Genomic DNA, 17,353 nt, shown 5'->3' on the forward strand with positions numbered 1-17,353 from the left:
TGCTTTGTGCACAGAGCTGGGACTTCCCTTTCGAAGGTCTGTTACTGATGTGCAGGACCTCACTACTACAGAGGGGATGTTTTCCAGGTTCTAAAAATAACTAACTCCAAACAACATGGTGGGCATAAAGAAATATTTATCTTCGGGCTTTTGCGGAGATCAATGCAGAAGGAAAAGATTAAAACAATGATTTAAGTGTGTATTAAAAATAGCTGTTGATACGATCCTCTGAGGGGATAAAAGCTGCTTTTACAGAAGCAGCAAGAGCAGCAGGACTTTGCAACACCTTCCCTGCAGTTAACTGTGTAAGCTCCCGGAAATCATTCAGGAGAGTGTTAGCAGCCAGATCTCCTCAGGAGGAAGTCCATTAGCAGGCAGCAATCTCCTTAATGGACCCTCGGGGTACGTGGTAGATGCTGCCTCGCCTATGGACTCTGGGTTCCTTCCACTGCAGCGATTCAAGAGCTGCTCACGCAGCCGTTATCATCCAGCACTCCAAGGAACGCTCCTCGCGCGATGAATTAGTCTTTTGGGTAGCTTTCATTGAGCGAGGACACAAATTGATATAGTGAGGTTCTTCTCTTTTTTTACCTAGCAAAGACAGACACCGATCCGCACATGCTCCTGTCGTGCAGGTAAAAGCAGCAACATCTATCAAGGCCTTTGTTTTCCAAGGATAACATCCCAGCGAAACAAAAATGGCTGATCTTGGCCCAAAAGATCAAGCAGAGCCGTGTACATTTATGTGCAGAGAAAATCATTAAGTCCTCAGCTGTGCAACCGGCTCGACTCGAGCAGGTCTGAGAGCACGCAGCCACCCCGGAGAGATGTGAAGCAGCAGGAACCTTTCTACTGGGGATGAAAAGCACAGGACTGCTGTGCAGAGTGCTACTGGGTCTGTTAAAAGGTTTTGGTTTCTCAAAACAGCTCTCTTCCATGACATGGTTTGCCAGTCTTATTCCTTACTGCTGATGAAACTGAAATTCTGACTTACTTTGGATGTGTAGGGTATTACGGGCTCCTTCTGCAACCACTGAAGGACTTCACAGATAAAGATCTCAAGACACACCGGATAAGACTCAAAAATGAATTTTTTGTGAATTTGGTGTCTCAGGCAGGGGAGTAAGCAGGGAAGTCAAGACGCTTTCAGTGGACCTGAATTTTTAGAAGTATTACACTTCCACCCTCCAAAACAGAGTCTAAACCAAAACACCCCGATTAACACCCTACCTGTGAAATGCTGGCCACTTCTATAAGAAATTGCTCCAAAGTTTATTACGGTGGGGATTTTCAGAAGAGGCCACAGGTGTTAGAAACACAGCCTAGTAATGGGAACAAATCCCCTTAGATTTCAGTGGATTTCTCCAGCTCAGCAGAAAATCCGACCTAGGCCACCGAAATATATTTTTAACAGTGCAATTAAAAATCTTGAAATACCACCAAACGTTGTCAACTGCTGCCTTTCAGCCACATGCCAAAGATACAGTAAGTCCCTGGCACGTCGCAGTTTGAAAGCTCAACGTCTTCAAATGAGCCAGCTGTGCCCGAATGAATTAAGAGGACTCTTAAAAACCTCCTGGTCTTACACTTGTGTTGTAATAATCAGGTACATCGATGGGGGTAGGTTAGAGCGTGTTCTGGCTCGGAAATCCCTGGGATTTATGACTTTTAAAAAAAACAACAAAACCTTGAGCATTATCTGAACACAATTTAATTTCATTTCATCTATTGCTGCTCTGAAACCTTCATTTCCCCTTGTGACTGACTCTGTGCTAAGCCCTGTGCTCCATCCCGCGAGGGGCACTACACAACCCGGTACATTATATTATTTATACTGACAAGAGATTCTTGCACGACAGAACAATTCCCATTAATTTTTCGAGCTTATCTCAAGTACCTGTGGGCTGTCAGGTTACAGCATGCATGTGGCTGGTTTTCTTTTGAATTAGTTAATTTAATGCCAGCCCATTGTTGACTGGACTCCCATCTGACAGCTCTCAGCAGTTTGCAGGTGAGTTCATGGGAATTCTACCCAACTGTGTTCTCAGGAGGGAGGGAAATGGCAAAGATGAATTCTTTTTTTTTTTTTTTGCCAACCCCCATTTATAAATTTTGCTTCTACATCTGCTGCTCTTTTCTCTGCCAGTTGTCTGGTTTGGAACATGCACCAAAAGCAATTTCCTTCAAGGCCCAATGCAGCAGACACAAAGAACTGCAGGGGAACACCCTCCCTAGACCTTTCTTCTTGCGTATTAGTGTTTCTTCTAAGAAATTTAAAAGCCTGGCTTAGGATGCTACTCTAGTAAGAACTGGGCACCAGCTCAGTGATGCAGCTGTCTTGGTTTTGCACTTCCAAGCTGTGTGTTAGACAGCTGAACTTCTGCACAGGAGCCACACAAAGCTTTCTTGCAGGATGAAACGCAGCAAGGCAATCAAAGCGAGCGACTGCTCAGAAAAAGTGAGAACAGAACCTCAGCTGGCCGTTGCTGTGCAGGAAACATCTCCAGCATACACCTCCCTCAGTGTTTACCCCCAGAGGAAGCCTGCTTGACCTCCGCTTAGCTAAAATGCGAAGCAGAAGTTTGTCAGGAGTGAGACCAATGTTCTGGTGAAGTCCATGGAGTGCCTTGCTGTCCTGTTCCCCGCAGATGTACTCCTTTGCTGGTAAGTCTCTAGAAAAAGAATTAAACTCTCCAAGCAATACCTCTAATGTCAAGTTAATACTGAGGTGTTAGCACCCTGAAGGGCCATAAACAAACAGAGACTTGAGCTTTCCAGTAAAAAAAAAAAAAAAAAGAAAAGTCCATTTTTTATGTTACTGTATATTTTCCTGAAACTGAAAACTCTCCTTTCCAGCATGGGAGTTTCAGAGCAGCAACCCAGCAGGTATCTCCTCTGCCCCAAGCGCAGCTGTTGACAGAACTGCACCCAAACAGCGATACAGCCCCTTTGGGGGAAAATTAAGACTGTGTCCAGAACATTCATTAGCGCAATTAAAGCCATTAACTGGTTCTTAGGCCATGCCCTGACTCATCGAAGGAATGGGTTTTTGTTGCACGGCACACACCCTTACTCCTCCACTGCATGGAACTGACGTTTAGTGGCTGAATTTGGTTTTGAGCCTGTGTCTCACAAAAACGTGATACTCCCTAGGGGTTCAGAGGGAAGGCAAACAGCCCTTATCAATTGGAAAACGATGGTGCAGTTCAAAATCTAGCTGACAGAGAAGCCAGATTGAGAAATGTAATTATCCCAATTAATTTTATATCTCGAATTAATCTCTTTTTATATAAACAGCAGTCTCAAAGCAGGCCACCAGCTTTTACACACAGAGCAGTTGTTTTATCTTGTTGAGGGGCAAGTTCACAACACACGTTCTTGTTTTGCAGGAAAGGACTCTTGAGGAACTCAAGATCCTGTTGGTCTGTGGAAAGCTTTCCCCTCGCTGACTCCCTCCCACCACTTCAGGGACTCTCTGTGAGGAGTTCACGAACCTTCTCCAGGTCATCGGGGCTTGATGCAATGAACTGTGAAGCATTAGTTCTAAATATTCAGCTGGGAGGCCAGTTCTGCTTCAACACATAAACACTCCTTGCAAAGGCGGATAAAGCGGTGAGCACCGTTTGCAAGAGAAACTTAAATAATAATCCAAGTGCACCGCAAGGAAAGCAGGAGCAAGCCGGGACTCACCAACGTTTTACCCTTTGGAGGTGGCTAAAGTTAGGGGCAGAGTGGCTCAGAAACCAGGCCCACCCACAGCCGTGATGTAGAAGAGCTCCTGTCCTTGTTTGTGAAGCTACACGCAGAAGCTCATTCCGCTTTATCTACTCGTCGAGGTGATTTTTGGCAACTCAACGCGTGTGCTTGGTGCAAATCCTCAGTGCGCGGACAGATAACTGAAAAACTGCCGCAGCGGGCCAAGAGACCCAGAATTCAACTTGTACAAGGAAAATAAACAGGTCAGTAAAAGCACCTAAGTTCACGAGCAGAGCAACATCTCAGTCCACAGCTCTTTCTCCTCACTAAAGAAAACACATTTTACTCTTTGAATCCACTTGTGCTTCAGTAACCAAGTAATTCTCAGAAGTATTCAGAGCAAGAGGGAATGTGCTGGTATCACGTTCTTTGTCAACAGCTGTAAAGTAGATGAGCACCCAACTACTCTTTGGTGGTGATGCCTGATATTGCTTACCCAAATAGGAACACCAAGCCCTTCCTAAGAATTTTTTTGAAGATGTTATTAAGCCTCCGATTTTGGCATGGCTCTCAGAGCTGTTTGTCCTGATTTTTTACTGCCGGTTGAAAAGAAAGCAATACTGCAAATACTTCCCATCAGAAAATACCAACAAGCGACTTATCATAACTGCAGTAGAGCTAACAACATTTCCACCGAGTGATTTTTGGCACTGACAGCTGACTCGGAACAGTTGTTGGTGGCTGGGACAGATGGACTTCATATATTTAAAAAAAAAAAAAAAAAAAGAAAGGAAATGAGAACTACTCTGTAGATTTTGAAAAGCCTTTTGCACAATCCAACATATTACCAAAACCTCAGAATCAGAGGTTTGAACACACCGAGCTTTAAAAATGAAACAGGCCAGGGACTTGCTGTATCTCTCCATCAAGGACGATAAGGTATCAACATGTTTGTTCAACGGGAAATACTTGAGAGTTTTAGGAAGGTCTCCTCAGTCTAGCATGTGAAATCCTCAAAATCTAAATGTCTGTTTTCAGGGGGGAGCTTCCAACAGAGATCTCAAGGTAGGACATAACACTGATGTCAATTTTAAGCCCCTTTTCCATCACCCACGTCTAATGATGACCACAGCATTCTCCTGATGTGCAGAATCTTTAGATGCTCTAGTGCCTAGAGCTCTCCCGTGCTTCACTGCCTCCTGTTTCATGGTGATGTTTTCAGGCCATGATCAAGAGTAGGGTCCGTTCTGGCAATCACACTGCAGGAGGAGGCAAACCCCGCTCCGCGGCGCTTACAGCCAGAGCAGCACCTTACAGCCTAAAGCACACAGGTCAGAGTTTTGCAGCCTGGGATCTCAACATCTTTTCAGCTTTGTCAGCTTCCTTTTGTGTCTTTTTTTTTTTTTTTTTTTTAACAAATTGCCACCAAACCCATCCTGACGGTCACACTCCTATCTCACTATCCAGCACCAACCCTGCAGACCTCAGTACATGTTTCATGTGAGGGAACTGACAGCGTAACCTCAGCGTCATGGGACGCGCCTCAGAACGTAATAGAGGGACAAACTTTTTCATTCTCAACCTCACTCCTGCCCACTCTTCTGGACTGATGACCCCAAACCTGAAAACAGCTGGAAATCAGTACAGCACCAGGCACTTCACAATCCTTTGTATTTAAACAGAGAGCAAACCCTGTTGCCGCTTGGTTTACTCACCAGATAAATGTTCTCAGGCAGAAGTGTGAAACTAGTGGTGCTTGGCTGTTTTTAGCAACTTTTGTCTGTCTAAAGAAACGCAGATCTGTCTGTAGTTCAGTTCCCATCTGGCTGTCTCTTAGGCCAGATTCAACAGGCACTGCTCACATCTCAAAGGGAAATGGGCACCTTTCTACCTCGCAGCTCAACTGGAAGGAAAAGTTGTGTTAACTAGATCGTTCTTCTCATTCAAGTGGAGCATCCAAATCCAGAGTTAGCACCTGGAAGACTACACGATGCTCCAAGGACCAGGCACTCCCAATTTCTCCTGCTGAAACTTTTGCTGCTACAAACCACACTAAAGCAAGCGAACGGACCCCGGCGCGCGTGACAACCGTCTCCTCATTGCAGGTGACTGTCACAGTCATCTTCTCACCCCTCCGCTTACTTTTTTGGTAAATAATGCCCAAATCTCACTTTATTTGAGGCCCAAGAAGTTATTCTGAAGCCACTGGAGAATTGTTTCATCCTTAGATAAACTGTCTGAAGTATTTCAGTCTGGAGTTGACCCAAACCACTTCTTTGTGTGTCGCTACAGGGGGAAGCAGCCCCGTGTATTTTAGTTCTCAGTTGATGGCTGTCACCCTAACCCCACTCCATCCCATTTTCTCCTTCTGCCATCCAGCCAGACAAGGGGGGAAGGGTGATACAAGCCAACCGGCTGCTGTCCCCCTCCTCATCCCGCCCCCCCCCCCCACTATTAATAGCCAGACAACAAATGAGCCCGAATTCATTCCTGAGGGGAATTAGCAAATGTTTTTGCAATTAAAACTGCAAACATTCATGCGGGGCCCCCGGAACAATAGGCGCCTGTGCCTGGTCTTGAATAGGCACTAGTGTCCACCCTGCCTGCCTGCCGAGGCTGCACATTCCTGGCACCCTCAGCCCTGGACCCGCTCCTTGCTGAGCCGGGCTTTGGGCTCCTTTCCCCCCTCCCTTGTGTCCGTGTGTGCCCCCCCCCCCCCCCCCCCCCCCCAACCACACACACACACAGTCCCTGCAGCACCCTGCAACCGCGGGGGGAGCCGGTGGGTGCTCGCTGCGGGCTCCGGGGCTGACCCCCGCGGCCGGGACAGGGCATCCCCCCCTGGGCTGGGGCAGAGCATCCCCCCCTGGGCCGAGACACTGCATCCCCCCCGGGCCCGGGACACTGCATCCCCCCCGGGGCCAGGACACTGCATCCCCCCCGGGGCCGGGACACTGCATCCCCCCCGGGGCCGGGACACTGCATCCCCCCCCGGGGCCGGGACACTGCATCCCCCCCGGGGCCGAGACACTGCATCCCCCCCGGGCCCGGGGCAGCGCATCCCCCCCGGGCCCGGGACACTGCATCCCCCCCGGGGCTGAGACACTGCATCCCCCCCGGGCCCGGGGCAGCGCATCCCCCCCCTCCCTGCCGCCTTCCCCGGTGCGCGGGGTCGGGGCAGCGCTTCCCTCCCCGCCGCTCAGCCCGTTACGGAGCCGGGGCAGCGCATCCCAACCCCCCCAAATTCACACACACACATCCCCGACGCCCCTTCCCCGGGATGGCGACCGGGGCAGCGCATCCCCCTCCCGACACCCCCTCCCCGCTCCCTCCCGGTGCGCGGCGGGTCCCGGGGACGAGGCGGCTCCGGTGTCCGGGACTCACCGAGCAGGGGCAGGAGCAGGAGCAGCGCCGGCGGCCGCAGCGCCATGATGGGGTGTGCGGAGCCGAGCCGAGCCCCGCCGAGCCTGCGCACTGCCCGGGCGGCGGGGGGGGCCCCGGGGGCGGGGGGGGGCCGCGCTCCCGTTACCGCGGAAACCGGGCGGGGAGGCGCGGAGCCCGGCGCCTGGCACCGCGGGGGGGGGGGGAGGGAGGCAGGGAAGGGGCGGGGGGGACCCGGGGGAGCCTCCCGCATCCCGGCTGCCTCCCGGGAAAACTGCCCCGGAACGCTCCGTCGGTTGGGGAAGCGCCGTGGAGGGATGTTCAGCGGGAGCAAGGAGCTGGGAGGAGTCTGCATGTCCCAGAACTGGAAATTAGCTCGAAGGAGACGTTTGGATTATCCAAACCCTTCCGAGTTTGGCTCTAGAGTAGGTGTTTTTCCCCTGTGTTTCATGAGAAGCCCTAAAAAGAGGGATTTCTTTGTGAGGATTTCCCCTAAAAAGCTCTCTCACCTGTGCGTTTCACTACAAACTTTTAACCAACTTGAAGCAAGAAACGCAAGGAGCTGGAGAGACTTTTCACATCCAAAAACTGGAAATTAGCTCGAAGGAAACGTTTCAATTACCCAAACCCATCCGAGTTTGGCTCTAGAGTAGGTGTTTACCCCCTGTGTTTCATGAGAAGCCCTAAAAAGAGGGATTTCTTTGTGAGGATTTCCCCTAAAAAGCTCTCTCACCTGTGTGTTTCACTGTACACTTCTCACCGACTCAAAACGCAACCAGCTGAGGAGGGAGCGCTTCTCCCTCGTGTCATCCCAAATTGTTTCTGACACAGCCACGTGTTTAATTCAGTGATTCTGCCCTGAAACGGGGCTGCTGCATGGTCCTCAGAAGTGTCGCAGAGACTTTTCCTTTGATTAACAGAAAGAAACAAAACTTGTCGGCACTGGACGCCCGCCCTGAGTTCAGCGAGTCAGCCTGGGTTAATGCTGGCTCCTGCGTCACTGTCAGGAGCGTGCGAGGGGGATGTAATTAAGATGCTGTTGAAGATCAAGCAGCTGGAATGAAAGCCAAGCTCTCCTCTGTTCTCTAAACCAGCTCGGGAGAGCTGGTAGAAATTACGGGATGTAAAAATCTATTTAACTTGATAATGTAACAAATCTAACTCAAGATGCTAATGAGTAGATTTAAAGGGCTGATCTGAGCCTGGTGAAATTAATACAGAGATTCTCATCAATTCTAATGGCCAGATGGGACATTTCACTGGGGATGAAGGGGAAGGAATCGCCTAATAAGACTATATGGCTTAAAACCTGACTCCAGCAATCTTTGGGTTGGGTCCCTGTTGAGTAAGGAGTCATTTTAACACAGTCCATTTGGACTGAAATGACAGGAGATGTAAAATACGATGACATAGAATATAATCAGCAATAAAATGTAATCACTGAGGTGTCAGGTTCCTCTTTAACTTCCCGCAGCAGCTTAATCAGAGACGAGTGGAGCCGAGAAAGAGAAAAGCAGGAAGGATGGGAGGATTTCTAGCTCCTGCGCTCCTTGTGGCCTTCTAACTTGTATTTCCACGGCTGGGTGAAACAGGGACCTGCAAAGACTCTGCAGCTCCCTGCACCGTGGGCTCTCCATCTCCTGCTGGGCACGGGACCCCGCTGGAACCCAGGCTGGGGCGGGGAGGAGCCGTGCTGGGAGAGCAGCAGGTCGGCGGTGCTGCGGGGGAGCTGGGTCTGCGCTAAGGAGCTCCTCTAAGCCGTGATTTCCCTCTCCAGGCTGCTGGAGCTTAGCCTGGGTGGGCGTTGAGAGTGTGTTTGTGAATTAATCAGTGCGGACAGAGGCTGGGTTTGAAGGCACCTGGCAAAGCAGATAGGACTGGGGCATGAAAGCAGATAGGACTGGGGCACGAAACCTTGAACATCCTCTTGTATCTCCATCCCCGCACAGGACAGACGTGCCAATTGCCTATCTCAGGCAGATCTCTTCTCTTTATGCTGCTTCCGTGGTTTTATGGCAGCAAGGTTCTGCCTTTTAATCTGCCATCGTCACTGAGGAGCCATTTGAAATGTGAAACTCAACAGGCAAAAGGAGTCACAATAAATATTATTTAGAACCGTAGGACAGCAAAGCGCTGCAGTGTAAAACATTGATTTTCACACACAAATGGAGCTCCTACTTCATTATTTAACGTTGAAACAAGTAACTAGAATAAAATACGCACTAAGAGCATCCCTGTGTATTGCAGGGGTGTATTCAGGCATGATGAGGGGCAACATAAAGCTGCCTCTTCCTATGATTTCTTTGTTCTCTGAAGAGCTTCCCATCTGTGCTCAAAACAAGAAGAGGAATCTGCAGGATGAGAGGGAGGGAGCACGTGTCCTGCCACGGAGCCCTCCCGAGCTCCAGCGAAGGCGCGTGGTGGGCAGCAATGCAGAAGAAGGTGCTGTGTGACCCAGCCCAAGGTGCTGGATAAGACAGGAGGGCCTCACTCCTGGCACTTGTAAGAGCAGAGAGAAGGTGACCGAGGACTAAAATGAAAAAAAAAAAACCAAACAACAAACAAACAAACACCTCAAACACCTTAGGGATTTCTAAAGGTTGTGCGGAGCGTGTTGTACACCAAGTGTCTGGGATCTGAAAGCAGCTGAAGGCAACTCGGGGAAAATGGATATCCTTTTGGTGCTTGTAGTGCCTGGAGGCCCAAGCTGAGGTTCAAGCCCTGCTGGGAAGAAGCTGCTCAGACCTGTAGTAACAGGCTGCGCCTGTCATGATGAGTTTTTGATAGCACTGCACATGGCAGACAGGAATGTGGTTATTATCTGAGGCACCGGGGCTCAGAGGACGCTGCCAAGGAGCTGTGACATGGCCTGCGTGTGGAGGAGCAGCCTGTCTGAGTCCTCAGGGCTGTCCATCTGGACCTCTCCCAGCCAGGAGGTTCTCTCCAGACCTCTTTAACTTTGAAGCTGTGATTGTGGCAGGCTGGTCTGCTGTCCTGGGAACGCAAGAGCTTGGCTGTTCTCAGGGGTGGGAGCTGATGGTGCTACGGCGGGAGGACAGCAGCCCCGGAGGTAACCCGCTTTGTTCAGCATTAAACTTCTTTCCAGATAAGAGGAGGGCTGTGGACCGCTGTGTCTCCTCGGAGGGGCGAATGCCAGCAGACAGGGTTTTGTTAGACGATGTGAAGTGTCTCTAGAGCCATCTTTGTGTGTGATGGAAGGAAGGTCATAGGTGACGTAGGCAGTGGGTGACAGAATCGGCCATCGGAGAGGGACAGTCTCCCCAGAGCTGCGCTCAGGTGAGCAGGATGCCACCACATTCAAGTGGAGCTGCGTCCCACCCCCGTTTCCCCTCTGCGGGGGCTGGACAGAACCTCTCGGTCTGACTGGGTAGGACGTTTGGAAGCAAAGTTCTGCCTTGTCTTGGAGAGTTTCTAGAGTGACTTTAGGCTCTGCAGGTAAAAAAAGACACTCTTATTTATACATATCACTTTTGATCTGAGGCTCTCAGAGCACCGTGCAGATATCCATTTACCCAGGACTGTTTTCAGCAGCTCTGGGAATAGAGGCAGGCAGCTGGCCTGCATCCTTCCCTCTTCCACACTGCTTCTGCTGCTAGGACAGCTTTCTACAGATACACTCCTGCTGCAGTGCCTCTCACTCCTAGCTTAAGACAGCATCTCTTTTTTTGTCTGCTGTAGTCTAGACAAGTTGTTGATTCCCTGGTGTCACAGACCATGACCCCACTCCTACACCAGTCCCATCATTTTTCCCTAGTTCATTGCTCAGGCATATGCTTGTCTATTTTGAATCATTTGTATGTGTGAGGCTGAGGCGCTCCTAATCTTGTCTCCCTCCCAGGGCGTCAGTCACACTGGCATGTGCCTTTTCCCTGTCTGCCTCCCTCTGTTTATGGACTACAGATATTTTTAATTCCACCCTCTAATTAGAGGTAGTTTTCTCTGGGTGTTTTGCACACGAGGCCTCTCACGTCTGTGGTCAGCAGGGCACGGCAGTAAGCACCGGGGACTGGCCGCATGTAGAAACCTCCCAGCTAAATAAATCCGCTGCCCTTCGCCTCCCAGCAGCACAGAGATTGGGGTGTGGGGGGGAAGGTTTGCATTCCTCGGGGGTCTGTCTGCAGCACGCAGTGGGCTCACAGTTATCTAGAGCCAGCTAAGCCCCCGAGAGAGGGACACAGCTGCCTTCTTGTCCCGCACCCCCCTGCCTGTGGCTGCTCAGAGCTCTCCGAGCCGTACAGTCAGTGCTCATGACTCTGCGTCCAGGGGACCCCCGAGCCGAGCTCACTTACCCTGCGCTGCTCCAGGGGCGGAGAAGAGAGCGAGACTAATGAGAGATGGCCTTGAACCCGCCTTCCCCAGCAAGGAACCTGCTCTCGCTGCCTTCCCTGCACCCGGCGGCCCAAGCATCGCCGCTGACCCAGCTCTCAGCATCCCCCCGGCGCACCAGGGAGCCGTCGCAGGTGGTCGGTGCGGGCAGTCCTTCTCCCCTCGACGAGCAAACAGCAGCTGGCTGACCCGTTAGGCAGTGAGCACCCCGCGGGCTGCCTGCGGATTGCCTTGCGCTCTCTTCGCAGCCAAGTCCTCTCTCTCCTGCCCCATGCCTCGGCAAACTGGAGCGGCAGATTACCAGGCCAGCTGGTCATTATCACGTTACACTGCTCTCTTCCCTTGCCAAGGCGAGCTGGGGAGATGGCACCAACGCGCAGAGTGGCAGGTTGGGCTACCGGGCCCAGGGGCTGCGTGGAGGAGATGGATGCTGCTCCCTTTTTTCCCTCTACCTGGGGTGTGGAACCAAGGCTGGGCTCTCAGTGGGAAGGGGATGCTTCATGCCACCTAGACACTGGTTCACGGACACACTGATAACTGTTAGAGCTAACGCCCTGTTGAATTTATCTCTGTTTTTTGAGGGGAAAATATTTGCTTAAGGAGGATGAGGTTTGTACTGCAAAGCTTGGGGCTCCCGCAGCCCTGATCTTACAGTCGGGGTGCTGAAGGAGCTGCTCTGGTTCCTCAGCATTGTGGCAGGAGAGCAGTAGGGTTCTCAAATCCTCCCTGTGCGGGTACAAACAGCTTGTTTTTGCAGTGCCTCTCGCTGCCTGCCAGCAGCCCTATCCCCCTGGAATCGCCTTTGCTCGTTCCCTTCCTGAATCACTGTTTATTCTGGCTCCGAGGGCTCATGCTGATGTGGTGGAGCAGTCTTGTCTGCAAGCCGAATTTTCCAAACTCCCCGAGATTGTTTTGACATGCTTGACTAGCAGCCGCCGTGTCAGCCAAGGGTCTCCCACCACCCAAGCAGCACCTTGCTCGCCAAACACCACACACCCTGGGGCCAGCAGTTAGCCATGCAAACCCCCCCACGCAGGCACACACCTATTGCAGCGCTGTATTGTTTAATGAGTGCCTTGGGTTTTGCCAGTCCAGCTCCCCTCCGAAGCTCTCCAGCAGACAGCGCTAGGCTCCCCAGCTAAAACCAGTTTTAATGGCTCTGGTGGAAATCAGTACTGCGTCGGGCTCTGGATTGGCAGCTGTGCTCAAGTAGGTTGCTTGGAAAGGAGTCAAGAGTTTGGTTCTTCTTGATCTCTCGGGTACCTGGTAGTGCTATTTCCTGATCCCCATCTACCTGATGACTTAACCAGGTGACAGCCATCCCATGCCTTGAAAACTGAAGCGGTCAGAGGAGGGCTGACCCATATCATCATGATGTGAGCTGCCCAGGCTCCCTTGGTGGCTAGTAAAAACGGGGATTTCTGAGTCTGAGGCCTGGCTGTGTTAGGGCTTGGGTTTCTGGAGGCCTGTGAGGACAGGGGGGACTTGCTGTGCGTAGCTGAGTGCCATCCTTCATGCGCTCCCTCCCCGCTGTCCTTGAGCAGCCAGGTAAAAGCACTGCGAAGTGCAGTGCTTGGTTTGGAGGAGGAGCAGGGCCTTAATCTCTGCCAGTTGAGTTGCGCTCGCAAAGACGATTAGACATATGCCAGCTACTTCATAGTAAACAGGATGGAGGGAGAATTTGCCACTTATAAATGGCAAATGAGCAAGCCCATCATTCCTGTCACTCTCAGGTAATACATGCTGACATAAGCCCAGTTCAGCTGTGAGTTCATCATTGCTAATCCTGCTGGTCCATGCCTTTGTTCCCCATCCTCCTGGTATTTTCTTCCCCTTCCCCTGCTTTGCCTTTCTCTCCCTCCCTCCTGGTACTAGCACCTCTGGCCTCTGGCCTCCTGGGGCAGCCAAACTCTCCAGCATCCCCCACCCTTCTCCCAGTAAATCGGTGCTAGTTTGTCTTCCAAGGAAATGTTTTTCCTGCTCCAGAAAATGGAGAAGATTAAAGCCACAGGGAGATCTTGTCATCCCAGGGTTTTGCATAGGCAACTTCCCAACCCTGTTGTAGCTCTTGTCACCTCTAATTGCCTGTCTGCCCCCCTTGGTGTTACTGCTCCGTGTGATGAAGCGTTGCCCATGTCCCTTCCCCGAGCGCTTGGTGCGTGTCACTGATGTGTCCGTGATGCTCCCGCCAGGGCCCCAGACACAGGGACGGGGAGCTCAGACCCCTCAGGTCCCGAGCTCAGCTGTGCTCAGCGCTGGAGCCGGCCCAGCCTTGAGTTTATTTGATACTTCTACCTAAACAGACACTCCCGTGGGCTTCTTGCTAACAGCACCGTGGGGAGCTTTAGCCTGGAACCGCCCTGTTGTTTGGAGAAGCTGTGTAGCCAACCTAAATACCCTGCTCTTCTGCGGGGGGGTTGGAGCCTCGGGGAGGTGGGGGGGAGGATGCACGTCCACACCTGAGCGAGCTTGTCCCGGCTTCCAAGAGCTGTTGGGGCTGTAAAGCTGAGCAGTGGGACTGGGGACCAGTGCTCAGCTCTGGTGGCTCTTGCTGCCCCACCGAAGGACCCCGGGCTCCCTCCCGAGGGCTCTGAGTCCTGCTGGGATGCAAAGCCTGCTCCCAATCCACCTCTGTGGGTGCTATGGGGTGGCAACCGGAGACAGGCCAGCTACTTTTTTTCCGGGAAAACACGTTGGCTTTCCTTCACCGTGATGATACGAGTGTCCCAGCTGTCCTTGCTTGATTGATCCACCCACACAGAATATGTGGCTTTTTTCTCGTGGTACTATCAGATGCCTAAGCAACCTTGCCCTGCTGCGCTCCCTCCTTCGGCTAAGCGCTCCCCTGCATCCCGGCGCGAGTCGCGTGGCCTGCCTGACCCTCGTCCCTCTGATCGGGTCAGCTGGGGACAGAAGGTCAGAGACGGGAGCCCCCGTGAACCGAAAACAGGGTCAGGGCCCCGTGTCTCCGTGGGACAGCACCTCCCCCGGGGCAGGGGGAGTTGTGGAGTGACGGGAGATGCTTGCAGGGAGTTTGGGGCAAGGGAAGGGGTCCAAGGCCTCTTGCTAGCGAGCCGAGCGTCCTTCACTGGCCAAAAAACCCTCTCTGGAAAGAGGGGCTGGGGGTGCAAAGCCGTGAAGCATCTCCAGGACGGATTTCTCCAGCCCAGGGGTTCCCTCTTGTGGCAAAATGCTCCTGGCTCAGCTGCCCCGCTCGCAGCCAGGCGCGGAGCCGGTCCCCAAGCCCCGAGCAGGGTCCGGGGGTGCCGGGGGAGCCCGGCCCGGAGCTTGGGGGGGGCTTAAGCCCTCCCGCTCCCCATGGGCGCTGGTCGGCAGGAGCTGCACGCCGGTGCCTCGCTGGCTTCCGACGTGCCGCCGGCTAAAGAGCAGCACCCCTGGGTGATGGTGCGGGGGGGTCTTGGGTGTCTGTGCAGGGGGAATGAGCCCCCCGGCTCGGGGTTTGCTGCCTTGTGGCCGCAGTGTCAGGCTCGGCTCAGCAGAGCTCTGCCTCTCGCCCAGTTTGCCTCCCGCCCCGCAGCTCCGGGTACCTCCAGACCCCAGCCCCTCGCCCCAGCGCCCCGCGTCCCCCCATCACCCTCTCTGTGGCGATGCGGGGACGCTGCAGCGCGGCCGGTTTAGGGTGGGTGACCCCCCCACATTCGCAGCCCTGAGGGGGCTGCAGCAGGGCTGCGTGGCACAGCCAGGGCCTGAGCTGAGGGCAGCTCCCCCAGACCCCCGCACCCACCTCTGGGTGGCTGAGCTGGGGGGCACACTGGCCTTCCCTCTCACCGAGGAAACCAGATGCTTTACAGCTGCCTGATGATGTTTGTGCCTGCCGCAGCAGCCAGGCACAAAGAGGAGGCCTCGGCGGGCTCCCCCATGGCAGGCCGGAGGTCTGGGCAGCTTCTCTGAGCCCTGGCTGGTGCCAGGAGAGAGGCTGGAGCCGAGGGGAGCTGGTTGCCTTCGAGCCGTGATGAGTCAGCACCTCGCTGCAGCGCTGAGCAGGGCTCCGCACGGCGCGGAGGCGAGCAGCACCCGGGCGGCAGCGATGTTTATTAATGGCTGTATTGGGGATGCTGTTTAGTCACCGCTCCCATGGAGCCCGAAGGCAGCCTCCCCTCCTGCCGTGGGGCGGGAAGCTCCTCGGCTGTCCTCGGGAGACGTCTGAGGCACCCAGGCACCCGCCTCACTTCAGCACCTTTGTCACCAGGTCCCCACCAGAGACCCCGGCGACGCCACCGCCGCTTCCCCCCGCTCCTGACGCGTCGCTCGCTGCCTCCCCTCCCAGCAGAGCAACAGGGTGATGATCTCTGCTCGAGGGATGGGGGAAACTGAGGCACGGCGCGCGGTAAGGGGTGACAGCAGGACACGGCCTGGCCGCGCTGATCTCCTGCTGGACGGCGAGGCAGCGGGCTGTGCCGGCAGCCCGCATCTGGCGCATCCAGGGGGATTTATTAACGTGAGAGCGCGGCAGATTTAACTAGGGAGAACGTGGCCAAAGCGATTAGGGGATGGGAGCGAGGGGACAGCCCTTGAGGAGCTGGGCAGCGGGGAGGGGGGGCTCTGGGCAGGCAGCGGGGCTGCCGGTGGGCTGGCACAGGCCTCCCCGGTGAGGAGCCCGTTTAAGGGCTGGATGCTGTTATTAAACTCCAACAGGCATTTTCCCACTCTGCCATCTGCAGCGCCATGAAACTTGTATGAGATTTGAGATGAAAAGTCTATTTCTTTGAATGAAGTTTTAATAAGATCAAATCGGAAAAAAGAAAAGAGTAACTCTTCTCTCCTCCCCCCTGCCCCCCTCCCCCCCCCCCCCCCCCCCCCGATTCCTATCAGATTTAATCTTCTGGAGGCAAAAATCTTTGCAAATTGGTGGCATCCCCCCCCGGGTGGGGGCTTGGGCTGAATGCTGGGTGCCTCTGGGGGGGGTCTCCGCAGGGGGTGGCCATGAACTTGAGGGTTATAAAAGCTGTGTGGCCCGCAGCATCGCAACAGATGTCATATTGCCGCGGCCGGGGGCTGTCCTCACGCTGGGGGCGATGGGGGCTTCACAGCCCAAAGCAGGGGTGCACACGGGGTGCGGAGAGCAGGGGGGGCAGCCCCTCGTCCTTGGTGCCTCAGGTCCTTTAGGATGCTGGGAAGCACCCAGCTGCAAAAGCCTTAATTTAGCCTCCCTGAAATATGACTTGAATGCGCTTAAACCGAGTCTCTGCTGGATGGAGATGATGGGGGGGGCCGGGGGGGTGGCGATGCTGCTGGCCTGCACCCCGCCGTTGCGCTGGAGCTTCGGACAGCGTGGAGGAGGGCGGCTGGTGGCGGGAGGGGGAGGGCCGGGAATGCTGCCGAGGGGGGATGCTGCCTATGGGGGGGCCAGGGGGGTGGGGGGTGTTCAGGGCGGGGCGGGGCCGCCAGAGGGAGCCCGCGGCCGCGGCGGGGAGCAGCATCCCCCGCCGAGCATCAGCATCCCCCGCCGAGCATCTGAATCCCCCCCTCGACCATCCGCATCCCCCCTTCGAGCATCCGCATCCCCCCCCTCGAGCATCAGCATCCCCCACCGAGCATTCGAATGCCCCCCTCGACCATCCGCATCCCCCCTTCGAGCATCCGCATCCCCCCCCTCGAGCATCAGCATCCCCCACCGAGCATTCGAATGCCCCCCTCGACCATCCGCATCCCCCCTTCGAGCATCCACATCCCCCCCCTCGAGCATCAGCATCCCCCCCAACGAGCATCAGCATCCCTCCCATCAAGCATCAGCATCCCCTCCCTGAGCAGCATCCCCCGCTGCCACCCCCCTGGCTGAGCCCTGGGTGTCCTCAGCACGAGATGAGAGTCCCGCTCTGTCCTACACACCCACCCCCCCGAGGCCACAGGACCCCCACATCAGCCCCAAAACACGGCCAACGTGGCAGTGGGGCTGCAGAGGGATGCG

General features: G+C 54.3%; 1 protein-coding gene across 1 annotated transcript in view; it reads right to left on the reverse strand.

Moving 5' to 3' along the window:
* JAM3 (junctional adhesion molecule 3) overlaps positions 1-7,182 on the reverse strand; it is a 32,007-nt gene extending 24,825 nt beyond the window's left edge. The window contains exon 1 of the mRNA XM_074927540.1: positions 7,081-7,182. Coding sequence (XP_074783641.1) covers positions 7,081-7,126 — 46 coding nt within the window. The 5' untranslated portion in view covers positions 7,127-7,182. The remainder of the gene's footprint in view (positions 1-7,080) is intronic.
* Positions 7,183-17,353: the final 10,171 nt, after the last annotated feature.

This window comes from Athene noctua, chromosome 26 (assembly GCF_965140245.1).
Source record: "Athene noctua chromosome 26, bAthNoc1.hap1.1, whole genome shotgun sequence".
NCBI classification, from domain to species: Eukaryota; Metazoa; Chordata; class Aves; order Strigiformes; family Strigidae; genus Athene; species Athene noctua.